At 42.6% G+C, this 27533-nt stretch overlaps 1 protein-coding gene across 5 annotated transcripts in view; it reads left to right on the top strand.

Moving 5' to 3' along the window:
- KCNAB2 (potassium voltage-gated channel subfamily A regulatory beta subunit 2) overlaps positions 1-27533 on the top strand; it is a 124378-nt gene that overhangs the window by 35421 nt on the left and 61424 nt on the right. For 4 of the 5 annotated variants that reach the window (XM_029579005.1, XM_029579004.1, XM_029579007.1 and 1 more), the window contains exon 3: positions 2523-2564. The exons of the other annotated variant lie outside the window; for it this stretch is intronic. In XM_029579005.1, coding sequence (XP_029434865.1) covers positions 2523-2564 — 42 coding nt within the window. The remainder of the gene's footprint in view (positions 1-2522; positions 2565-27533) is intronic. 5 annotated transcript variants of the gene reach the window in all.

Here is a 27533-nt window from a genome sequence, read left to right as displayed (position 1 = left end):
TTGGAGAGCAGGATACCGATTGCCCTCAGCACCACAGGCTCTAAAAGATTTTCCCCATATTTGTGTTTATGGGGGTGGGGGGAAGTATTCCTTCGTCTTTTAGTTTTTCCTATTCCTGCTCAATGACGTCACTCTACGATCCTTCCTGTCTCCTCCTATTAGACAAGCATTAAACACAACTGCCTGTATTTGCACTGTTTTGTTTTGTTTTTTTGGGGGGGGTGGTTGCATCCTGTTCCATACATTAGCAAAGTAGTGCAATGATCTCTATGGCTGAGAGAAGAGTAACTCCCTTCTCTGAATACTTTTATTTATTTTTTTTTGACCTAGTGTAGGTTTCCTCTTACTTCTTTGAGCTTCCAGCCTTCATCTGCAATGATCTATGGATTTTTTTTTTTTTTTTTAATCCTATCGTATAATCCCATCTAAACTTAACTAAGTCCAGTTGTTGCAGGGACAGTTCTGGGCTGGGAACTTCATAATCCTGGGCCCTAAATCCAGCGACTAGGTGTTTACCGTCGCACGACTGACTGACTGACTGTCCCTCCCCCAGATGAATGCTGCCTCTGCAGTCTGCCGAGCCCTGGCCAACCCGGGGAGCGAAAGACCAGAGTCAGGAATCAAATCCAGGTCTTCTACACAGCGACAGTGCACACAGCACTGTCACTGGAAGTGGCCCCGCCAAGACTGCTTCCAGCACTGTGAGAGCCACACATGGCTTATCCCTCCCCCTGAGATGAAGCAGGGACTGATAAAACCTGTTAACCACTGGGCATTCGGAAGGCTCCAGTGTAATGTTGGGTTATGGTACTTCAAAATTATCTTGCTGAAGACAATTTTCAAAAACATAGTCCTTATCACTGGCTGAAGTGTAACTGTACCTGGTAAATTATGTCCATCTAAGGATAACACAAAATAAAAATGTACTGTACAGCATCAAGTGGGCTATAATGAAAATTCACTCTGACCTGAGGAGTAGGGTTAACTCAAGAAGGGAGCTTTATTCTGAAGCCTAAGGCACAAAAATACAAAACGATATCCTTTCCAAAATTTGAACATATAGGGCAGACAATTTTCCAAAGGACCTAGCCAGCTAGATTCAAAGGGTTTCAAAATTGCTCAGTGAGGTAGGGAATTGGGAGGGAAGGAGAGGCGTTGGATGGATGTTTGCATTTTCCAGCACGTCCTTAATCCACAGAAATAGGCGCAAGTTACGTACATCTCTTGTATCCAACTTTCAAATGGTTTCTCTTTGGCAGACACAAGGTACGTGGAACCAAAAGTAACTCTGTACCTTGCACCTGCTTGGGCTGGTGAAAATTGCCCCATTTAATGTAAATTGCACTTAAAGTTTTCCAAATGGTAGAGAAGCAGAGAGAAGTTAACAGGGCAGACTGGATGGGCCAGCAGGGCCTTATTTGCTGTCATTTACCATGTCATTTCTTCTCTCAGTTGTTTTCCCCAAGGATGGCCACAGTTTATGCTGCGTTTCCCTGTCTGCCAGTATTGGTAGGCTGTACTTGAACTGTTCAGGCTAGAAAATCTCACACAGTAAGGATTATTCTTATACAGTAAGGCCATGAGAAAAAAAAAATACGTAGAGCCTGCTCCAGACAAAAACCCTGGATCTTACAAGCTTCCTGCTCTGTGCAGAAGCCTGGATTGGCCTATTTGACGCCTACACCCATGGAAAATGTACCACGTGCATCCCTAGGGAGGGCAGAAGAGGGCTTATCTTGGTTACTCAGTTGACTGCAGAAGAGAGATCATTGTTTAATCTTTTTCCTGTGTTAAGGGACATTGCTAGTAACATATTGAGCAGTTACTAGTTTATAAATTCCTTTTTTATTAAATTAAATTCTAATTCAAACCTGTGATACCGTAAAAACTGTTTAACTGCCCTTACAAGGAACATGAACATTTTTACTTTAAGATTTCTCAGTGGCAATTATTTCTTACCTTGTAGTACTGAAGATCTGTACTAGAGTTCACCGTTATGTTATATTTAATTGTGAGGGTAAGGTGCAATTGATTCAGGGAACCAGCTTAATAAAAGGAGCTGCTATATTACGATGCACATAAAATCTTTCGTCACTTGGTGGAGCTATTGTTTATCTCATTGGTGTTTATAGAGCTGGATAAGTTAGCTTTACAAATTAGCAAGCACATGAGGATACATGACTATTGCAGGGGTGGCCAACTCTGGTCTTCAAAAGCCGCCAAACCGGTCTGGTTTTTAGGATATCCATATTGAAGAGGCATGCGATGTTCTTGCTTGTGAATATATCTCATGCTTATTCAAAATGGATATCTTAAAGCAACAGATCCGTTTGCAGCTCTTAAGGGCCAGAGCTGGGCCACGCTCACTGTATGGGTAACGGTCAGCACTAGTGAAACAATGCAGAACCAAAAATGACGCTGTATTCTTTTGGGGGAGGGGGGGGTGGTCCAGGATTGGGATACTGTACCCTTTTAAATGTGATTTGTGAAATGTTCTCTCTTGTTCTCCATGCTGCTCAAAGTGCTCGGTATGGGAGTCCCAAAAGACAGCTCCAGTTTTACAGGTATCTGCTCCTTTCTTTCTCGTTGCAAGATATGTTGGAAGAATTGCGTATTTATGAAAGCTCTTGGGTATACGTGGATAGTACAAGCCAGCGCTCCACATCGGTTTACACCGCAGCACTGCGTGCTCCACACCGATAGCGGACTCACTGGGGATTTTGTTGGTTGGGGGTGGTTTTCTGCAGTTTTCCCATGGTTAAAACTCCCCTACGATCCGGTATTCCGACAGATTGCGCATGGGATTTGAGATATCATTGGGTAATTTTCAAGGCGTCAGAAGCACCTTGTGTGCTGGTTCAGTCCATCACGCTGTCTGGAGATGCATTAACGTTTGCTAAACTGCACTAATCCGTTCCATACTGGGAGGAAGGTTCATCAGGGTCCTGCACACTGCCCTTTGCAAAATGGCCTGAACCTGATTGAGATTGGAGTCATTTCCAACAGGGCAATGTTGAAAAGTGCTAAAAAAAAATCCAGGCAAATGCTTTCACTCCCTTCCTTGTTTTTATACTACAATGTTTGTAAAACTGCATGACTGAATGAAGCTAGGACTTGTATTTCTAGATGTTAAAAAGCAGCATCTTCAGCAGGAAACCAGAAAAAGCCTCATTCACAGTGACCCATTGAGGGGATGGCGGGGCGAGTGCCCGTGGGGTTTTCCGGAGCTTGCCTGATATTGGTGACAGCGGCACTTCCTTGCTGATACCCAGAGTGACTTAATCCTCGTTTGTCTCTCTTAACAAGCGCTGGATCCGGATAATCCAGAGCAGGCGAGGAGCTCGTCCGGCGCAAAGCGCTGGAAATCAAACCTCTGCTGCTGCTGAATGTGTAGCTTCAGGGACCCACAAAATGGGGCAATCTGTCGTGTCTCGTGTAAACCATTCATACAAAAAGAACGTTAGTCCGTTCCATTTCTTTTTCAGACTCTTCAGCTTTCGTTAATCGGAATATTTCTCTTTGCTTTATGGCCTCTTTTTTTTGTTCCTCCACCAGGGCTTCTTTTGTTGCCTTCAGGATGTAGCAGAGTTTCTCTTAGATTATTGGCCTGTGTCTTTCCTGTAGATAGGTTCATCCAGGAAAATACCATATTGTCTTACACAGTATGCATGACCTTTAATATCTGTGCATTTACAGGATTATTTTCTTTAGAAATCCTGCCTGCTTTCTAGAAGTAGCGCTTCCAACCCGACTGACTCCAGAAGTGATTTCACGGGAAATGCCCCCAGCCCGCCATGAGTTCGTGCAGCAAAACCAGAACACAGTGCAACCCCAGAAAGAGAAAATAGGTTTTAATGCAGTCACATTAACACTAAGTTTGGGGTTTGGATTAAATAGCAAGAGACGTTAGATTCCTTTCCTGGCAGGACTCAGCCCCCTATTGTGCCAGGGACTGCGCTGCAGTATTGCTACTAAATATTGTTGCATGGAGAAATATCTTAAATAATAACATCCTTGCTGCTGAAAGATTAGGGTCTGCTCTAATGCAGTATGGTGGCCGTGCTTCTAGTTTTCCATGTTTTTATTTGGGTGTTAAGGTTATGCTGCTTTAAGTCCCAGAACAGTCTCTTCATTTTCAGTCTCTGATTTACTGCGAAATATTTATTTTTTGTTTTTTTTATACCTGTGTTCAAAATTAAGTATCACATCAGTGTACAAACTAATCATGCCCTGTTACAGGCATTTAAAACATCAAATTAAAAGGAATAATATTCAATCTTAAATAAAAGACATATAAGACAACTATAATAGATCAGAAATACAATATTTGTTAGAAAAAATAAAAGATAAAAACACATTTCTAAGATCTTAAAGACTAAAAGAAACTTTGCTAAGCAGAAAACTACTGATCTCACTGTCATACTGTTCCTAAGGGAAGGCTTTTAAGAAAAGCCAAGGCTTGCATATTTGGCTCGAGTCGTAGCTCCTGTGGAAGGGAATTCCACAGCAGAGGAGGGCCAGCAATAGATAGTGCCCGTTCACGCACTGAATTTAAATGAGCCAATTTGGGGGATGGTACCGGTAAGAGGCCAGTGTTAGCTGACCTAGTGGTTTTTTGTGGAACGTGAAAATATAAAGATGCGGTGAGCCAGTCCATTTTGTTATTATACAGAGTTTTGTGAATCATGGATAGTGTTTTGTATTGTATACGGTGAGTAATGGGTAACCAGTGAAGTTCTTTAAGTATTGGTGTAATATGCTCAAGTCTCTTGGTGTTGATTAGTATCCTGGCTACTGTATTTTGAAGGAGTTGGAGTGGTCTTGTTGTGGTAGCAGGCAGTCCCAGTAGTAGAATGTTACAATAGTCCATTTTTGAGAAAATGAGGGCTTGCAATACTGTCCTAAAATCATGCTTGTATAAAAGAGGCTTTAATCTTTTTAAAACATTTAGTTTGAAATAACCATCTTTAATAATAATGTTGATCCAAGGTTTTAGGCTTAGTTCACGGTCCAGTTTAACATCGTAGGTGATGACAAGGATCAGTTGGTCCATCCAGTATGCCTAGTTGTTGTCCACTTTGGATACATGAGCGTATATAATTGTGAAACAGAAAAGTCAGCAGTTGTGTGTAATGTGAGAAAGTGAATTCCAGTCTGTATAAGATAATTCAAAGTACAGACAAATATATTGAATTTCAAAAGTTAAGAATCATTGGGGAAAATTTCATACAGTCAGCAAATCCAGATGCCGTGGAAGCAGTGTTTAATATGTGCTGTCATCTCCTAATTGCAAATAATTGTAGCAGAGACTTAGGTAAAAATAGCAGCGCTCTTTCAGACTTGTGCTAATTGCTGTCACAGCATAGTTTGATGGGGTTCTGGAGCTGACCACTTCCAAAAAGGCTCACAGTGAGTATTGATTTATAAGGTGGCCGGTCAAAGAATAACAAGTAACTGGCCTTCATGCCTCTGCTTTACACGGTTGTGGGTGAGCTGAGATGAGTTGCTTGTCAGTCTTCAGACTGGGGATGTTCACCGCACAAAAGAATCATGTTGCATACTCTTAAGTGATGGTGCTGCAGACGGTGCTTACCCGATAAACAATCGAATTGCAGGACACCGTGAGGGGGCGAGGCTTTGACAGTGAGATGTGTAGAGGGGCTACTACGGCATGCTTTATTGAGTTCTTGTCCCAAAGCTTGTTGAGTGCTTATGGATTAAAATGCAGCAGACCAGGACGTGGTCACTCTCTTGATATATCGAGAAGTTAGATGGTGTATTTGTTTATATTCTGTGAAGCTTGCTGGGCAGACTGGATGGGCCGTTTGGTCTTCTTCTGCCGTCATTTCTATGTTTCTATGTTTCGATTTGAATTGTTGCATACAGTTGACCTATGCTGCGGCCATATCCATTCAATAAATAGCTGCTTTCTTGAACCCCAGTCTGATATTGAGCTTCCTTTAAAAAAGGGGATGACGGGTGGGCTGATAAACAGGCTGGGGGAGGGGTGAGTTGTGTATAAGATAGGATACAGCTATTTGCAGAGAAGGTGGTATTGATGTTGCTGTGCGTGCCTCTACCAAGTATTGCTGCATTTTCAATAATTTGCTCAAGCCTCCCTCTCTCTCCTTATCCTGTCAGGAAGCAACAACGCTCTCTGTCTTGAGGAACTGAAATGCAAGTTGGATTTTAATCCATGTGCCCTGCTTTACAGTTTGGCACAGAAGGTGAAGCCCTTGGAAGTCTGAGCTCTTTGAAGACTGACTCTTTCGGAAGCTTTCCTAAGTTGTTAACATCTTGAAGAAATTCTAGCTCACAAATGACCAGGAGGTATTGCTCCTTTAAAGCCTATCTAAGGAGCCAGATAAACCGAGAAAATGGCCGCCAGGTCTACCCAGGCTGTGACTGTTTTCCTTCCTCCACCTTTCCCCTTATCCTGTATATCACCTCCGCTTTGTACATCCGACATGTTTTTCTTTTATTACTCCACAATCTTTCATATGATTCCTTGTATAACCTAGAAGTTCCTTTCTGTTGAAAAATGATTTTCATGTGCTTTATTTATTTATTTATTTATTTTTATTTATCAATTTTCCAAATTTATAATGCAAAATAAAGTTTACATCCATAGTTGCAAACTATAATCTTACACCAAACAGTTATAAGGAATACGAAGAATCTGAATTGAATAAATATGGAACATAACATATTAATCAATCATTATACATAATCAGGAGAAACAGTACAGCCATAATGTTTAATCACCAGATTGGTCATGAGTTACTAGTTCTTTCTTTAGGCTCTCCAAAAAATTCTTCATTAACTCAGGTTCAAAATAGACAAACCTCTTCCCTTTATATAACATTAAACACTTGCATGGGTATCTGATATTTACTTGTGCACCTAACTTTCCGGCTTCCTGACTTAATTCTACGAAGGCTTTCCTCCGGATCTGCGTGTCTTTAACAATATCTGGATATATTTTTCATGTGCTTTATTTAGATCTCTGAGGTATTTAAAACTTTCCTCTCCTCTAGTATATAAAACTCCTTAAGTCTCTCATCCTAGGTCTTCTGTGTAAACTCTGCAGCATTTTATTAGCCATCCTATGGATTACTTCTGTTTTCATGCTTTTGGGATGAGGTCTAACCATAGATTTGTACAGAAACATCACCTCGGTTGTTGGCTGCTTATGGAACCTGTCATTCTTCTGACTCATGCTTTGTTATAAGGATTGACAGCCTGGAGCTCATGAGACATAATCTCTCCCAAATTAATCTCTTGGTTTTCTGGTGTTGATATTCTTCTAGCAGTCAAATATGGTAGAAAATCTCAGATGGAAATGTTTGCCCAGTAACAGCCTTTTTTATTTTTATCTTTGATGTTGCATCACTTTTTTTTTTTCTCTTCCATCTCCTCTGTTTCTCTGAAATCCAAGCCAAAAACACATTAGCAGCTCTTTGCTACAAGCATTTTGCTAGATAGGGTGCCCCACATTTCTGCTCCATGGTTTTTAATGTCATCTTTTGGAAGAATTATTTTAATGAGAGATGCAAATAATTAAAATATATATATATATATATATTTGTTTTAAATTATTGAAATCACAACAGTTAGCTATTTAAACATTTACAAGAAATAAATATATTTTTTATAGTCCACTTTTTGACACTTCACAGTGGATTACATTCAGGTACTGTAGGTATTTTCCTATCCCCAGAAGCCTTACAGTCTAAGACCTAGATTCATCAAAATATTATAAATATAGCAGAAATAGCGCCTGCAGTAAAAAAAAAAAAAAAGAGGGGTGGTTAGACTAATTTCCCTGCTCTTGCATTACATATGTAATTTCCTCAACGCACGATACATTTATCGCACCCTGGCCATTTCCAGCATTGATTATTCCACCGCAGGCGCGTTACCGACCAAAAATGTTATTGACATGCCAGAGAGAGAGAGAGACCAGTATGTAAATTTACTGTTTATACCACTGTAAGAAGGGGCGCAGTTTTATATAGACAGTCAGAGGTACAGACAGCAAAGTTGACATCAGTGAAGATTTTCTGTCATTTGGAATAGTGAAAGGTAAAAGAGGAGTTGATTTGTACAGTGTATTCTCTACCTAGCTTGATGCACTCTCTACCTAGCTTCAAGCAAGCTAGGTAGAGAGTACATTGCAGAAATGAACTCCTCTTTTATGATAAATGACCCAGCATGTTTGTACGTCAGGCAATGGAGGGTGACGTGACTTGCCCATAAGAACATGCCACCAAGGGTCCAAGGTCACAAGGAGTGGCAGTGAGATTTGAACCCTGGATTCCTTGGATCGTCGCTTGCTGCTCTAACTACTAGGCCACTCCTAGAAAGGTGGTATTAAAAAATTGTCTCCAAAACAAATTACGAAATTACAAATATTTATTTCCAACAGCTTTAGTGTAGCATGATCGCCAAATGTGCAGATATTGGCTGACAGATAAGGAGGATCACAAATAACAATGCAGTGAATTAGAATCCCAATAAACCAATCCAGATTCTGCTCCTTGTGACCTTGGAGAAGTCACTTCACCCTCCATTGCCTCAGGTGCAGATGTAGATTGTGAGCCCCCTGGGGACAGAGAAATAATTATAGTACCTGAATGTAATCCTCTTTGAAGTGCCAAAAAGTGGAAGATAAAAATCAGATAAATAAATAAACACAAGACAGGCAAGTAACTTACACTAGGAGAATCTCCTCCAACACAGGCTGTGTTTAGCTATAGCTGTCTCAAGGGGGTATAATTGAAGGTTCTTCAAAATAAGAGAAAAAAGCATCTACGGACAATAAAAAAAAAAAAAAAAAAGGTCAGAGAAACCAGCATGTAATGTCAAGTCACCTGGAGATCTCAGCAGCCACAGGAATGCCTTGAGGTCTCAGGCAGAAAGACTGAAGCAAATAGATTTTTAACAAAAGCAACCAACTGAGAAAATAAGTAGCGAATCGGCGAAAGATACACATACAGAGTATCAGAGAAATACAGATCACACAATCTACTGATTGAGACAGAGTGTGTGCAAAGCATTTCAATCAAATATCCAGCATTTTACATATTAGATTAGGAATAATGCAAAGTTACCACTCCAAATTCAGGGGAATCAACGCTGAACGATAAAAACAAAATTTGAGATCTGATGCTGAATGACCAATCAATGAGAAATCAGGGAGATTCCAAACAAGAATGTCTAATATTGCAATATTCAAAAATCCATGTTTTAATCGCACGGGAGAGTCTTACCAACATAAAATAGAGAATTGGAGTCAAATAAGGACATACAATCACCTCAAGTTTCAATGGTCAAAAGAAAAATCAAGCCTTTGTTTTTTAGAAGAAACCGGATGATTGTTTCAATCAAAGAAGGCAACAGCTTGAAGCAAACCTCTTTGGAAGGGGTCCTGCCTTCCCCGAGACTGTCCCTGCCAGCAAGGAGGGCCAGAGCAGAGGCTGAACCCAAGCTCGGCATCAAGGTGCCATCTGTGAGGCGGCGGCAGCAGCAGGCGGCACGGGAGAGAGTCATGCGTGTTCCCAGGGACTCTGGGGCCTGGCCCCTGCTGCTGTTGCAAGGGAGCCGATATATTAAACGGCTAAATGGTAAGGCTGAAGACTAAACGGTAAGATTATACTTATCGGTTAACTGTTTTATGTCCCTAGTTTTAACATGCCTCGGGTCGCGTATCATCTCTGTGTGCCACAGAAGCAGGGCTTGGATGAAGCCGTGGCCGCTTAAACGTGGCGCGCACACTCAAAATCGCAATCGGATCCGGCCTGGAAGGAAGGGAGAAGTTAGAAGGAATTGTGAACACCCCGGTCAAACAGTAGTATGTATGAGGGAGAGAGCGAGTAGTAAATCGTGCTGAGGAGGGGTGGCCTAGTGGTTAAAGCAGCAGGCTGAGAGCCATGGGTGCCAGGGGTCAAATCCCGCTGACGAGCCTTCTGTCACTTCATCCTCCATTGTCTCAGGTGCAGGCTTAGGCCCACATTCATCATCCTGCTAGATTTATAGCAGAAAAAAAGGGACGGGCGAAATTCTGCCTGCTGAGCTCTGAGCTGCTGATAAATGTAAAATAAACTTGGAAGTGGGAGAATAAGGAAGGGATAAGATGAGATTAGAAGGATACCATAGTGCTTCATATTGTACACACACACACACATGTATACTGTATTTAAAAGATAATTATTATAAGAGTAAAAACACATACGGGTTTTCTGCTCCCCAGGCCGGCCAGAGTTGGGAAGGAGTTTGACCTGACGAGATTCAGTGGGGGGAGCCTGGAGTTTCTCCCAGCTCGTGCTAATTCACGCTTAAATAAATAAATAAAGTGCAGGAATTACTCAAACAAAACTTTAGAGCGAGGTACTTGGCAAGGCAGTCTCTGTAAGTGTCTAAAATTCAGCGTGAACGTTAAAGCAAGACTTTTTTTTGTTCGTCGTTTGTTAATTTCTTGGAGCGATGCCATGAAGAAAAAGACCCGTGGAGAGGGGAGGGACATGGGATGGTGATCGGTCGCCCAGCTTCCAACCCTGAAACCTGCCGCCAGAGGCGCACAGGCATCGCAGGGCAAGTATTTGCTGCATCAGAAGTAATTCCTGCCAGAATCCATAAGGAGGGGTGAGTATCTGAAGGCTTTTAAAGAAAGACCTGGTCCTGAATAATTTAACTCCGGTTTGCTAAGATGGAAATCGTAGAGGACTAATGGGATTCTGCTTCTGATCTGAAGTCTGGAGGGACTCCTCGTAGTAACCAATTGCTTTACATGTTCGCCACTGACACACCCATAAAGGAGAAAAAAAAAAAATCTTGCCAGTGCCTTTATCTTTTACATCTTGGTGCAAAACTCCAATAAGGGAGAATTTCTTTTTAATGAGGAGGATATCCCAACAGAGGGTGAGTGTTAGCTGTGCTGTAGTTGCAGGCATTAGCTGAAGCATCCCAGGACCGGAGGCCGTCCCACGGAGTCGTTTCTCACAGGACTCTTAAAAACCTTCCCAGAGGGGTGTGTTCTTGCTTTCTCTTGGTTTTTGTACAATTTCTGGTTTTGGTGTCTCTTTGACAAAATTGAAAAGATTTCTTTATAAAGATTCGTTAGTTAACCGTGTTTCTTATACTTTTCCCAGCACAGCAAGGCAATTAATATTAGATTGTATGGCTAAAACTACTAACTTCTTCTAGCAGAAAAACTGATGTTTGAATTTCATAGTTTGAGCTTTTTCTTTTCTCTTTGAGATTTGATGTAGCCTTTCTGTTGGTGGTGATAAAAAAAAAAAAAATAAAATCATCTGTGCATGTTTTAACCTTTTACTTCTCAGCTATATGCAGTTTTGCTTTGGCCTAGCCTATTGCTCCTAAAATGAATTTAATATTTTTCAATTCATATTTTATGCTGTTAGAAACATGAAATTCAGTCATTAATTAAAATCTAACAATTTTGGACTCCTTTTTTTTTTCCAGTTTCTTTCTGAAATTTGGTATATGCTGTACATTTCTGCATGTGCTATTTTAGCAATGCATTGCTCTTGCCTTTTTCCTGTTTTCCATATGCAGGTGGCTACCATATTGTGACAAACATTGCTCCTGTGTTTAGTTTTCCTTGAATCTTTTGAAGACTTCCTTATATTGAGGGAGGATTAGAATAGCCCCAATACCTCTGTATCTGATCATTTTCAGACCGTGCTTTGAATATTTCATCATCAGTGTAAGAAATGTTTTCTTACATTTGTTTTACTGCTCCTCTTTTTATATGATAGTTTAATAGTATTTATTTTTTTATAGTACAGAAATCGAGAGCTGCCAAAATATTTTATAAATATTTCTGCTTTGATGTGCTCTTTCATTTCTGTTCTTCCTGGAATCTCTGCAACTTTATAAAAAATGTATAATTGCCATTGCCCTTCGATCTTCTTAGTATTTCTTGCTATCTGTTCATATGACTTGTACAGTTTATATAATATTAATTACTGTGAACATTCGTATTGCTTGGGTGGTTCTCAGTTTAGATACCAAGCAGAGATCAGGGAACTTCAACAGGGAAGAAGCTGCAGAAGCAGGAATGTTCAGAGTAATTGATGTCCTAGAGAATTTAGGGGACTGCAGAGGAGAGAGGAGAACATAGAATAAGAGCAGGGGCTGTAAACATAGAAATTCGAACGTGTAAAAAAAAAGGGACTGCTTGAAAATACAAAGAGAGAGTTTCTCCCATCGCCTCTGAACCCTGAAGCCCTGTAGAACATGACCTGGGAAATACATATCTGTCTCATAAATACAGTCTAGAGATATTTGGGCATAACAAAATAATATTCCACAGGCAAAACTCAAGGGCAAGACACTGCATAGATGTAGGAGAGCAATAGACATGATTAGGCCGTGATGTGAAGCTGGAAGGAGAGAGGTTCAGAGGACATGAAAGGAATCGTCGACCAGCCTAGGTGGTAGCAGACTGGGTAGTGATGGAATTCAGGCTTTGCTTGGGATTGATGCAGTGACACAGGGGCCAGGGAGAGAGAATGGCCTGCAGTGACACAGGGGACAGGGACAAGAGGTCCTTATCTGCTGGAAAGCTTACTTTGTGACCATTTATTAAATAAAAGCAGGTGGCACTGCATTTGGCAAAGTACTGTGCTTAATAGCTAGATCAATTAAACCAAAATCTGTTTCCTGTCCCTTGTTCTGATCCAGTTCCCTAACCCTAATTGAGGATGGCATTGGGCACATTTATGATTTATATTAAGTAGAAATTTGAAAGGAAGTAGCTCTCGCTATACCTAAAATGTGTGGGCTGCTAATGAATCACACATGCATAGGGAAGACTTATTACCAGCTTATTTTACACAGAAAAGCTGTAAGTCGAGTAATATGATAAGATTTTTATTTATTTTATTTATTTAAGGTTTTTATATACCGGCAATCATGAGAACATATCTTGCTGGTTTACATGAAACGGGAGTGCATTAAATACATCAAACTAGAACTCAGGTGGCCGAAAGTACAGTTACAATTAACAAGGGTGGCAGAACTTGGTGAAGAGGAAGAAAAAGGAAAGAATAAATGGTTAAACGATATACAAGATCTAGTATTTAGGGAGGATTGCAACTGCAAGAAGTTTGTTTTATGACTTTGGAAAGGCAGTAATTTTGGCTGGGCTCATTTTGGGAAGGAGACAAGAGAATGAATAAAGAATCCTATATTAGACTTGGGGAATGAGGCCAGATTTAGCCGTTGGCAGTGCAGGCATGTGCTAAATTTTAAAGGCCCCCAAAACCTGGATTGTCCACCCTACCAGTATACACAGGCACACAGGATGAGCATCCACCCTCCCAGTATACACAGGCACACAGGATGAGCATCCACCCTCCCAGTATACACAGACACACAGGGTGAGCATCCACCCTACCAGTATACACAGGCACACAGGATGAGCATCCACCCTCCCAGTATACACAGGCACACAGGATGAGCATCCACCCTCCCAGTATACACACATGCACACAGGATGAGCATCCACCCTCCCAGTATACACAGGCACACAGGGTGAGCATCCACCCTACCAGTATACACAGGCACACAGGATGAGCATCCACCCTCTCAGTATACACAGGCACACAGGATGAGCATCCACCCTCCCAGTATACACACATGCACACAGGATGAGCATCCACCCTCCCAGTATACACATGCACACAGGATGAGCATCCATCCTCCCAGTATACACACATGCACACAGGATGAGCATCCACCCTCCCAGTATACACATGCACACAGGATGAGCATCCACCCTCCCAGTATACACAGACACACAGGATGAGCATCCACCCTCCCAGTATACACAGGCACACAGGATGAGCATCCACCCTCCCAGTATACACACGCACACAGGATGAGCGTCCACCCTCCCAGTATACACAGGCACACAGGATGAGCGTCCACCCTCCCAGTATACACAGGCACACAGGATGAGCGTCCACCCTCCCAGTATACACAGGCACACAGTATGAGCATCCACCCTCCCAGTATACACATGCACACAGGATGAGCATCCACCCTCCCAGTATACACAGGCACACAGGATGAGCATCCACCCTCCCAGTATACACAGGCACATAGGGTGAGCATCCACCCTCCCAGTATACACAGGCACACAGGGTGAGCGTCCACCCTCCCAGTATACACAGGCACACAGGGTGAGCGTCCACCCTCCCAGTATACACACGCACACAGGGTGAGCGTCCACCCTCCCAGTACACACACGCACACAGGGTGAGCGTCCACCCTCCCAGTACACACACGCACACAGGGTGAGCATCCACCCTCCCAGTATACACACGCACACAGGGTGAGCATCCACCCTCCCAGTATACACATGCACACAGGGTGAGCATCCACCCTCCCAGTATACACACATGCACACAGCCTGAGCATCCACCCTCCCAGTATACACAGGCACACAGGGTGAGCGTCCACCCTCCCAGTATACACATGCACACAGGGTGAGCATAGGTATCAGCAACTGAGCAGCTTTCAGAGGGGGCAGAGAAAGCATGGACCACCTTTAAGGCCCTAGATCGTCCCCATACCAAGTCAGCAGCTGAAGAGCGGATACAGTAAAGCTGGGATCTTTGATTGTGGCATGAGGCAGACCATGCATCACCCTTGAGGATGGTCCCTGCTGCTGGAAAGAAGTCTGACTTTGGATGGATGTGAGGAGGAGAAGAAGCTATTCCTGCTGTATTGGGACCTTGCATGTGTGGTCGTGGGAGCTCTGGCTTTAAAAAATCAGCACAATACCTTGATTTACATAGAGGCAGAATGCTGGGAGGTGTAACTGAGAATGATGGATCAAGAAACTGGCAAGTGGATGCTTTGAAAGCCAGATAGCACTGCAGGTTTAAATAAATGAGCTTTAGTGGTTAGAAAAATAATAGTATGTGTCACATTTAAAGGAGAATGTAACAGGATGAGCTCCAGTTTTAAATCCACTCGTGTTTTCTCTTCTATTAGAGGTGCAGAACTTGACTCCTGCAGTTGGCTTTGCCCTATAAATTCTACGTTCATAGCAGCCACTGCCTGCCTTGTTCATGTTTCTTCGGTGGATTTGGGAAATTCGTTATTTTGAGTGCTGTGTTCGGAATGGACCGCAGTTACCTTTTCACGTCTTTCCCCCAGAATCCTCTTCCTTTTAATATTTCAACCCTCGCAGGGTACTCGGCAACCCCTGCACGATGCAGGATTTTGCCATCTTCCAGCACTGGGTAGACCAGAAAGTGTTGTGGGGTCGGCCTCTGGCCACAAGGGCTGGGTCTCCGCTCAGAGTACGTCAAGTCCAGTCCTGGAATGCTAGGCCAGTAAGTAAGCCAGAAATCTACGAGGAAGAAAGGGTAGAGAAATAATGTCCTTGTTCTCTCCCCAAGCAGTTACTGTATTCTGTTGCTTGGGCCACTCTGTTAAATCGCTCCTGCTGAGCTCCGCATTCACTCGCGGTTGGTTCTCAGCAGAATAACTTTGCTAACAGGGCACAGACCTCACAGTTATGAAACCTGGAACCTCAGGATGTAAATGTAACCTCTAGAACTCACCCTATGGCGTTAAACAAATCATCATACACTTTCCCGATCTCAAGATTATAGTGGGGCAGGGTCGGAAAACCCAGTTTAATTGAATGTTCGGTGCTTCATATTTTTTTAAGTCTGGTAATCTTTCACCTAACTCAGAGCACTCCCATTTCTTTTATGACAATCACACTTACTTGGATTGGTTAGAATTTATGGGATATTGATGCATCCGTCTTGCAACCAGAAAGTAGGCTGGGATAAATAGTTATTCAGGCAGACTGGCAAATTCTTTTCAGGGCAAAAACGAGCTTGTAATGAAGCAGTTCAGGCCTCCTTTCAGACTGCAAAGACCCCTGAAATCTCACTCACTCTTTCCACGTTTGTTTCTCTTCTCCCGCCTTTGTTAGATGGAGCACTTCAGGGCTTAAAAAGCGCTCACCTGTGGCCAGGTTAGCAGAAGGCAGCTCTCGTCAGTTCCTCCACTCAGCAAGTAGTTCCTTACCCCTGGAGCACGGCCCGCTTCCTTCACAGCCACCTGAAGATCAGGACTGTGCCTCGCTTTTCATGATCGAGCTTTGGCATTGGGCTGTGTGATTGGCCCTGTGTGCGGTGCAAGGTGGGGAGAGATGTGGAAATTGCATATATACAGATGCGATGAGAAACCGAGTCCCTTTATAAAAGGGCTTGTGAAATACCCCTCTTTAAATCCACATCTTACTGTCTATCACTGCATATGTATTTGTTAAACTGATTATCAAACTATTCCTTGTTCATTTAAGCAATTTTGTTCTGAATTATTTTTTAAGATAAGTTGTTTCTTACAAGAACAGTTCACAGTTCTTACAGTAACCTCTTTCAAGCTAATGGTTATTGATTTGTACGAGGTTACATTGGATGATAGATCTTAGATGCATTTGGGGTTTTACATTAAATACCACAAAAGCTGCTCAGATGCTTAAAATAGCTTCATTGAGTATAATGAGTGATAATATGTATTCATTTTTATTGTGTTTTCTTTCGTTTTTATGAAATTGCATTCTTAAAAAGTGTAATTCCAATCTCGATACAGAGAGCTGATGAAATTGCCAGTGAAGGGAAAAGGGAGCAGTATACTGCAAACCATTGTAGAATGACTGCATTCGTAAACCCCAATTTATCTTCACATGTTTTTGTGCATCTCTACAAGTGTATGTAGCAACTCATTAAAGAAAACAGTAATATGGACACAAAATATGAGGCAGGATTGCAAAGCTGGCAGCCGTGATTAAAAAAAAAAAAAGAGCATCCATCAGCAGAGGAGCTCAGGTTAGTCAGTTTTAATATATTAATTGCCAGACGCAGACTCTTGCCAAAAAAGATCAGTGAGGATAATAATTTTTAATATCAGGATAAATGGCCACATAGATAAAAACAGAGACCAGAAAAGATGCAACAACAGTTTTAATATGGTTTGATAGATCAGGCCAAGAACGTTATTGGCAAAGTGCTGAAGTGCGCCATATTTGGAGAGAGATACTTTGGAAAAATAAGCAGAAGTTAGTACTAGGAGAAATGTGTTTGATGTGAATGTTTTGACTTAACTTTAAGCAAGGGGAGCTCAGTTTATAGGAAATCAAGGAGAGAATAAGGTGCCAGGTTCATGCCCAGTCACAATTGTATCAGACTGAATACAATTATTAAACTGAAGGCCTTACCAGAAAGTGATGCATCTGGGATAAGAGCTTGCTCTCTCTGGATTAAAAAAAAATACTAAAATTCTGCCACTAAAAATTGTGCTGAAACCTGCAACTTGTACCACTGGTGCGGCTTAAGCCGTTTTCTTTTTTTCAGACCTTGGCCGCTGAGTATGTGGGAATGGGAAGGGGGGAATCTCACTGCAGTGCTCTGCCCAGTACATCCTTAGGAAAAACTTGCCTTATTTTCCGGAGCCATTAGGATTGTGTGTTTGCATTTTTAATTTTAATCAAGACTACTGAATCCCCGGGTATAACATAACACCAAATCAATTCTGCTCCTGCTCCAAGACTAGCACCAGCATTGATCTTTGCCGATACAATGCGAAAGAGCCCAAACTGCATTCAGGGTCTGCAAGCAGTGGAGGAAGAGCAAAATGAAACACATGGTAATAATAGGCAGCAGATAAGGCCAGTGCATGAAAAGTAGCTTATTAAAAGGAATCAAAGTTTGTGGGGGGGGGTTTTAATATTCTTTTTGCACTTTGTCCACTAATGGTAGCTGAGGTTTGCATGCTCATGAGTGCAGCTGTCAAACCAAATGCTTCAAAATCCAAGACCATACAGTAGGCACCTCTGCCTATAAAATCAGGGGCTAGTAAATTAAAATGTCACTCTAGTTGGTTTCTTTAAAAAAAAATAAAAAAAAAGTGACATTAACCAGATGTTATTTTTGCTGAAACTTGGTAGTTCTTGCTCACTCAGTAGATTCAGCTACTATATGGTTTTAGATTTTTAAAAATCAATTTTTCTGCATGAAAAATAGTTTGTGGTGGTGTTTTTCAAACATGTAGCACCAAATGAATTAACTAGGTTTTATATAACTATTAATGGATTCATTTCTGTGCTTAGAGCACTACAGAAGTAACTACCAGTAAAGTCCCACATAGGCTTTTCTCTGGACAGTATGTGTATTAGAGGGACTTCCAGGAGGAGGGCTAAAATGTCTGGAACATGTCCATATTTTAGCCCTTCGCTATATCCTCGACCATGCTCGTCATCTCATTTTTACGTTCCTCCAGCCCAGCACCGCAGTGTCTCAACTAAATGCTTCTCCAGCTGCAGAGTGTACAGTTCAAACGTCCGCTCCGTGTAGCCCACATGGTCAAGCCGCTGACCTTTGAATTGAGCCCACAAGATGAGCCCAGAGCACGGGAGCAGTGGTTGCCGGACCCTCTGAGCCAAAGAAAGGAGACTGTGAAGCTGGGGTCCCCTCCCAGCGGTGGCTGGGGCCCTTCTGATTGAAAAGGAGGTGGAGCAACAGAAGTGATGAGCCTGCACCGCCAAAGAGAGGAGTGGTTCATCCTCGCAAGTAGAGGAGAGGAGGCATCCCAATGCCATATGGGTTGATGGAGGAAGCCGCAGCTGCTCTGCTTGTAGGGAAGATCGTGAGTGCGTGTAGAAGGAGAAAGCATGTATGCATGTGAGGGGGAGGGAGAAAGAGAGGGCATATAGATGTATGTATGTGCATGGAGTGGGAGACAGTATGTGTGTGTGTGGCGGGGGAGAGAGCACATTTGTATGGGGGTGGGGGGAGAGAGCAGGATTAAGGTTGAGGAGGCAGTTACTTGGATGCTGGGTAGGGGATAAAAGGAGCAGGAGGCAGGGGGGACATGCAAAACAGAGGATTAGAGACAGAAGAAATAGTTGACGGGAGAGGGGGTGTATGTAAAAGGTGGCAGTAGGGATTAGGAAGTGGGGGGAAAAGAAGATTGGGAAAGAATAAGAAAGCAGGGAGGTGGACTGGGAAGTGGCCCTGCTCCTACAGAAGGTGGTAGGAGTGGGAAATGGAAAGCTGGTGAAATGAAGAGAGAGTTGACAAGAGATTGAGGAGTGAAAGATGAGAGAAAAGGAGGAGTGAAATCTGGCTATTAATGGCTGGAGGCAGAAGGAAGGAGATGAACATGAAAGATCAATCTCAGAGAGATGTAGGGAAGGAAGAGAAAAAGGAGAAGAGAGAAGGAATTAAAAGGAGACCATGGACAAGATTGTGGGAGAAGCAGAAAAGAGAGACCAGGATCAACGCAATTTGCACAATAAAATCTCCAGACAACAAAGTTAGAAGGAAGCATTTTTTATGTATAGTTTATTGATTGGAATATGTCTGTATTGGAAAAACACATCTCTTATCCTTTCATTTTGCCCAGCAGAGTAGGAAATGCGGTTGTTTCACATTTTCCAATGTTGCCCCGCATGTGGAGTCTGACTTCTCAGGATTTCAATTTCTGTTTTTATCTCTATATTTCAAATTTCTGGTCACTTAGTCTGTATTTGATGAGGGTTTGTCTATGCTGTGCATATGTGGCTGAGGTGAGGTATACTGCTAGTATGTAGTTTTTGTGTAGGGATTAAAAGCAACCTGCATTCTTCTGTTTTCCCTAGTAGGAGGTATATTGGTGTTCTAGGGCTCATTGCAATATTTGCAGTGCCATCTTTTTTCATACGTAGGGTTATTGCTGTTTGTGTTCTGGGTATTAGTGCTCTTTGGGGATGGCAGGTTTGCTACATAAGGTTTACTGTTGCTTCATAAAGTGCCTGGTACAGGATGGAGTTTGTGTCATTGTTACTGAAATGATGACAAAATTTGAATATTCTTTTTCATATGGAGAATAGTAAAGCGCAAACATCTGCCTCCTGCTCTGCAACTTTTGTGGTGTTTCTATGTATACAGAATATTTATTTGCAGAACTGTAGATGCAGGATTTCTATAGGGGTTCTGTTCTATTATGTATAGGTTGGGGGATTCATGAAAGATCACTCTCGTATAAGAGGATTGTTTGAATGCTATTGAATAATTGGCATTTACTGTGTTATTAATGGTGGGGTGGTAATAACAGTTGTGCGTGAATGTTGGAAGTACATTGTCAGCAAAAATTTTACTCTGCACCTCTACCCTAGACCCACATGAAACAGCATAGAAAACTTTTGTTGAGAGAATCATGTGAAAAACCCAACCAGGCATTTTATATATTTGTTTCTAAAGAATTTTTATTTTAAGTGGATTGATTTTTGTTTGTTTTTGTAAAATAACAGTTTAGTAAAACTGCATTAAGAATCTCTAAATACTGCCTCATACAGACCATCCATCCTCTGCTTTCATTAAGGAGTAAAACAGACTGTATGGCCAACTAAAACAAGGGTGGGCAAATATGTTTTATGCAGGGTCACATTTTGTGGTTTTTGCCTGCTCCAGGGACTCTCGGAGCTTCAGGCAAGGAGTGATGCCCCTTACAGCACTCCCCCCTCCCCTCCCTAACCACAGTATTCTGCCCAGCCAGATCCCGGCATCCTGCCCGTGTTAGACTGATGATCTCCAGACATAGCTGTGTCCCCTCCTCCTACAGGCTCTTCAGTGAGCCGTAACTTAAATGGGGTGCTGCTCCTTTAAGAGAGGCTCCATGCAGCAGCTGGTGCTCTTCCTGCTGGCCCCGTGCCTTCCTAGCTGCTCTTCCCTTCAGCAGCTGCCACCTTTAATGGGTGGAAGGGTGGGCTGCAGCCCCTATCAGCTCCGCACTCCTGCAGCGGCTCCTCCGCCCCACGCCAGGGCGCCCAGGTGCCACTATAGCTCTCTCTCCCTCTGTTCTCCACCACTGTAGGGCCCGGAGTCCGCTAGCTCCAGGAGGCTGCTGATGTCAGAAGCAGGGCTGAGGGCTTTGCTATTGGGCAGAGCAGTGGTGGCTGAGAAATCGTGAGGCGGTTAGGTGAGTTGGGGGGGAAAAAAGGCACCCATGGGGCTGAGTGTGGCCTGCAGGGCCATGATTTGCCCACCCCCCTGAACTAGAACAAACAATGTCAATAAAGAATACTCCCTCCCAAAATTTCTCACACTAATGACATAAACTCCCTATCCTATCTTTCCAAATCAGAGCTCAAATCCCTGGTTCCTCGTCGTCACTCCCCAAGGGGACAAGCCGCCCCCTGTGGCAGGTTGTCTCTTCAGGGTGGCCCACGATGGCATCAGTGGGTGGGACAGGACTCGGGCTCAGCCAGCAGCCGGCACTACTTTATCTGACCAACATGTGAGTAGTTTTTCAAGCTCAACGAGCTGACAGGCCTAACGAGGTGCATTCATTTTCAAATGGACCGCTCGGGGGACTTTGCAGCGAATTAGAGTGGAAGGTGTGCCTTGCACTTTCCTTTTGAAAATGATTGTGGCTACAGAGTACCCATGGACCTGTGCACCTGCTTTTTGGGCAGGTGGAAGTTTTTAAAGGGAAATAACGCATGTAAATTTAAAAATGCAATCTACACATGCTATCTTCTGATTCTACCGAAAACATTCCCCCTCGCCTCACTCTGGCTAGCAGTGCATACATTAAGCAGCCTTACCCCACACTGAGGGCACGCTGGATCTCACACAAGCACTACACCTGGACAGATGGCTTTGACGATTGTCCTCTGTGCATACGTTTGCCCTGTAATACCGTTCATTCGCGGCTTTAACTCTTCACTGCATTTCAGAGCCGGGTGCCATATTGGGTTTCAAGTCTGATGGGATCTAAATTGGCCTAATATACATTTCTGCTCTACCCCTTAAACGGATACTGATGCACTTTCAGCCTCATTACTAAATTAAGGTTTTGATTAATTTTAATTAGAGAACATAATCTTATTTAGTATCACGTAGTCAAAATTTACATAAGTCAAAGCCTGGAGTAAAGCAATGGCATTAATATTTAAATAAGATGCCCTGTCACTTAGGAGAGATGTCTTGCAGTCAGTAAAAGAGGGGAGCTGGAGATCTTATAAACGCCTATTGCAAAGGGGATTTTTAATTTTTTAATGAGTGAATTGTTATGTTTTAGCCTTGATTCTTTAAGGAGCAGTGTAATCAGATTATACTGCGTGTGGCTACACCTTTATAATTTGGAAACGGCTAGAGCAGAACTTTCCAAACTGTGTGTCGGGACACGTTAGTGTGTCGCCTGCAGTGTGCAGGTGTGTCGCGCATTCACCTGCAGTGTGCAGGTGTGTCGCGCAAGCCCAGTCAACTCTGATGCGAGTTTGGGCTTTTTTTTCCCTAGAGATTCACTTTTTTTTTTCAGTTTATGGGTTGCTTATTATTGGGTGATTTTTGCTGTCAATCGCGTTTTTTGGGGGGGCTTGGTGGGTGGAACGAGCCCAGCCATCCTTGCATTGGCTGCTGCTGCCGATGAGGCCTGGCCATGAGGAGTACTGACTGCAAGCAGCAGTGTCTGGTGATCATGGAAGGGAGTGAAGCACTTAACTGGCAACAATCAAAAAGACGAGGTACATGAGTGTGGGGGCCAGACATGTGCTGGGGAGAGAGAGATGAGTGAGTGGGGGGCAAACGTGCTGGGGGGACAGACATGTGCTTGAGGGGGAGAGATATGAGGGTGTGGGGGCCAGACATGTGCTGGGGGGAGGAGAGAGATGAGGGTGTGGGGGACAGACAATTTGTTTTATTATTGTTTCTCATAAATTATAACAACAACATGAATCTTGGAATATATATTTTTAATATAAATTTAAGGTTTTCATGAGATAGGTTGTGTCGTGAAACATTTTATTTATGTATATATTTAAGGAAACATACATAAATTGTCGAAATATGTTTCGTTCGTTTAACCTTTAACCTCTGGTTTACTAGTAGACTGAATTACCGTGTCGTGAAATTATGTTTGTCTAAAAAGTGTGTCACCAACATGAAAAGTTTGGAAAGCTCTGGGCTAGAGGGAGGTGAACCAAAGTTTGTGGATGCATTGGGAGTCGGAGAAGGATCTGATGTCTGAAGCTTGCAAGATTAACAGGGGGCATGAGTGGCGTATGAGACCCCTAACCTTTGTGGCCAGCGGAGCTGGGGGTGGAAAGGGGGAAGATGAAGGCAAAAAGATTTGGCTGATCGACGCCTAAAATTTAGGAAACAAAATATTTTGTACAAGTTGAATCCGGGCCAACTCTCTCGTTTCAAACCACAAGTAGCTGCAAATAGGACCAGGGCTGTTTAGAAAGTCTTGGTCTATATCTGCTTCTGAGGGTAGTCTGTACCATTTTTGTGTTTGTTTGAGGGGGGGGGGGGTTGTTCTTTTTCCATTATTTTCTCTTAACTGAGCACCAGAACATGAGGGAATGTTCTCTGACCCAAGGGCCTAATTACCAAAGGCTTTTTCCCATTCTGTGTCTATGGGGGGGAGATGAGTAGTGAGGCTAAGCCTCTAGAGTGAGTTACAAGGCACCCCAGAATGACGATAGCCACCAAATAGTACATTCAATCTTAGCAAAACTGATTTGGAAACGCTCTCGACTTCAGCATCCTTGCAAATGTTTGTCACCATATGAGAACTTTTCTCCCTTTTGAACACTTGCTTGCTCTTCCTGCAATGCTTTTGCTGCTTAAGGACCTTGTTTTGCTTGAAGAAAATGCAAGTTTATTTGATTTGCTTCTTAAGTGAATGCTGTTTGCCTGGGTATCACTATTTCAGGCTATCCGGTTTACTTGCTATTGTTCAGGCTAACTTTTTGAGGCTAGCTTGTTTTACCAATTGAAGCTCCGGTTACCGGTGACATGCATGTATACATGTTTGTTTGGTGTCTAAGACAATAGGTTATATACTGTTCAGTTAGTTAGGATACGATGCCAGTTTCCTTGGTCTTTTTGCGTTAACGGCTTCGCAATGTTTGTCGCTCAGCGGGCGAGTTGCAGCGAGTATAGAGGCCAGCCCAGTAAGAAGCCAGCCTCCTCTAAAAGTACACATCTGGAAAATTCGCAGATTCCCAGACCAGACAGCAAAATGCTGTCCACCGTGTCATACAGTGAGAGCTTGAAAAGTGTGCTAAGTAGATACCATTCAGATTGGGGCATCAACCAAGTCCGCCATACCGAAGTGGTGGAGCTTCGACGCCTTCGCGAGGTTAGAGCCGCCGCGCACACCAAAAACATGGAGGAATTCCTCAGAATGCACGGGCTGTCTCTGGAGGAATGCACAGCCCATAAAACCGGCATGAAATACAGGTAAGAAGGTCCCGTTTTTATTCACTTTTTTTGGGAAGAGAGTTTTCGTTCAGAAAAAGTAAAATCTGAAACATGGGAAAACTGTACCTTTCACCGGCAGTGTTAGCATGGAGAAGAGAATATCTAGCATAATGCTGCGTATCCACTTTTCAGTCTAGGCAGGAAGTAAATATCAAGCAGGGCTCTGTGTCATGTCCGTCCCAAGGTGACAAAAAAGTTTTTTAAAACTTGTCATGCAAATCCTCCAAACTCAGTATAAAATGGTTTCTGGGAAATCCTTGCGATAGAAACCATTAATCCTAATAGCAACCTTCAAGAGACACTGTATATCGAATTCCTAAATGTAGGGACATCCCTTAAGTGGGCATTTTTGGTTTTTAAGTGTACTTTCCAGTGAGAAAAGGAGGTAGCATTCAGATCCTATTCTATATTTCATTATTGCTGTTTATATATTGATAGGGCATGCGCAGAACTGCATCTTTATTCTGCGGATGGTGCACAAAGACAGGCGATTACATTCAGTATTCGAAAGTCTGATCACTACTTCAGTTTATTGCTGTGACACCAGAGATTCTCTGGAACTTAAATTGAAAAGAGAATCCCTGTCAGCAAAATTAGTATTACTGCAATTGGGGAAAAAAAACCATTATACAGAGAATTGCCTCATGAACTATAAGAACATAAAAATACAAGGCTTGCCATACTGGCTCAGTCCAAAGGTCCATCAAGCCCAGGAACCTGTTTCCAACAGTGGCCAAGCCAGGTCACAAGAACCTGGCAGGATCCCAAGGGGGTAGACAGATCCCAAGCTGCTTATCCTAGGAATGAACAGTAGATTTCTGCAACTCCACCTTGCTAATGGTTTATGGACTTTTTCTCCAGGAACTTGTCCAAACAGTTTTTAAACTCAGCTACACTAAGAATGTTCACCACATCCTCTGGCAACGAATTCCAGAGCTTAATTATGCATTGAGAAAAAAAAATAATTTCTCTTATTTGTTTTAAATTGTGTGTCTCCTGGACTTTGTGCTTTTTGAAAGAGTAAATAATTTCATTCCATTCCACTCATTATTTTAAAGACTTCTATCATATCTCCCCTCTTCTCCAAGCTGAAAAGTCCTAACCTCTTTAGTCTTTCCTCATAGGGGAATCGTTCCATCCCTGTTATCATTGTGGTCGCACTTCTCTGTACCTTTTCTAATTCTGCTTTATATTTCTTGAGATGTGGTGACCAGAACTGCACACAGCACTCAAGATGAGGTCTCACCATGGAATGATACAGAGGCATTGTGATATTCTCTGTTTTATTCTCCATTTTTTTCCTATTAATCCCTAGCATTCTATGTGCTTTCTTGACTGCTGCTGCTGAACACTGAGCAGAAGATTTCATTGTATTTTCAACGATGATGCCTAAATCCTTTTCCTGAATGGTGGCTCCTAATGTGGAGCCTTGCATTGTGTAGCTATAGTTTGGGTTACTCTTCCCTAAATGCATCACTTTGCACTTGTCCACATTAAATTTAATTTGCCATTTGCAAAACCATAGCGCATGAATCAAGATCGGAATCTGGGAGTGGTGATATCTGATGATCTTATGGTAGCCACACATGTAGATAAGGTGATGGGAAAAGCCAGAAAGATGCTTGGGTACTTAGGAAGAAGAATGATCAGAAGAAAAAGAGAGGTGATAACTGCTCCTGTATAAGCCCGAGGTGAGACGTCATTTGAAATACTGTGCACAGTTCTGGAGATTGCATCTTCAAAAGAATATAAACAGGATGGGCTGGCCCAGAGGGTGGCTACTAAAATAGTCAATGATCTTCATTATAAAGAATATGAGGACAGACTTAAAGATCTAAACAGATATACCCTAGAGAAAAGGCACGATAAAGGAGATACAACAGCGACATTTAAATACCTCGGTGGTATCAATGTACAGGAAGGTGGGTCTCTTTCAGTAGAAAGGAGAATCTGAAAAGAGATCATGGGATGAGGATGAGAGGGCTAATTTAAGGAAGTTTTGGGGTTTTTGGTTTTTTTTTTTGGGGGGGGGGTTCAGAAAGGGTGGTGGAAGCTTGGAACATTCTTCCAGAGGAGGTGGTAGAGATGAGGTGAGACAAGCATAGGGGATCTCTGAGGGGAGTGATAGGGGTTGCAGAGCTGAGCAATTTTGTAGATGAATAGACAAGATAGGCTACAGCCTCTGTGTGTGGGGGGGGGGAGGGTGCATGTGCGAGCAACAGGGCTTTGCAGACGGAGCGTATTGTCTTTTAACAGTGCACTGTCCACTGTTCTGGTTGCCAGTTGGTGGCCACAGACAGACACAATGGTCCAACCGGCACAAGCCTTTTATTTTTATAGAGAGCGCGAAGAGCTGCAAGTATTTGTAATACTGCTGGACTCTATAGGGCGATTAAAATGTTAGTAAGCCAGATGTAATCTGCAAGCCATAGTTTGGGGAATCCTGCCGTAGAGCAAAACATGTGTAAATGTCTTTGCTATACAGAACATAAATAAAACGTCTCATTACAGGTGATTTCTTACTAACTTTATAAAACTATTTAGTATTTCTATGTTTTTTAATACCTTTTCAATGTATAGCAGTAGCCCCCTGTTCTATTCATAGAGGTTTTACATTGAAAATCATAGTTTGGGGATTTTGCCCTATTGCTAGCATCTCCCAAGAGTTCTGTCAATGTTAAATGCTTTCCAACCTATTCTATAGAAAATTATCTTTTCCGAGTTTGAATTTAATGTATTAGCAATCATAGGAGCCAACGCTTCAAAATGATTGGACGTGCTAAACTCAGCACAAATTACCCCTCCCTAGACACTGAATGAGTTTGCTCAATATTGGGCACATTCAAGCATCCACTGCACCCACAGAACTAGCACCTGTTAGCAATTTCACTATAAAAATCCCAAAATAAGTGTGTAGCCACATGTTTGCTTCTTATTTTCTGCTACTTTTTAGGTTGTATTCCTGTCATTCTCTTTGTTATGGTTGGCCAAAATGTTATCTATGATCATTATCCCAAACTCTCATGAGTAGGGTTTGTTGAGACGCAATAATAGCCCTAGAGATCAGAAAGGTGGGTGGGGGGGGGGAATGCCATCCAACCTAGTTTAGTAAGGGCCTTATCACTTTGTCCCCCAGTTTTTGAGATCTTACTGTAATGATCTATGATTTGCTAGCCCCCATTCATAGGAAATATCCAGATTCTTGGTAAAATGTGTAATTTTTCATCC

This window comes from Rhinatrema bivittatum, chromosome 15 (genome assembly GCF_901001135.1).
Source record: "Rhinatrema bivittatum chromosome 15, aRhiBiv1.1, whole genome shotgun sequence".
Lineage (NCBI taxonomy): Eukaryota > Metazoa > Chordata > Amphibia > Gymnophiona > Rhinatrematidae > Rhinatrema > Rhinatrema bivittatum.
This window is presented reverse-complemented; position numbering and strand designations above follow the sequence as displayed.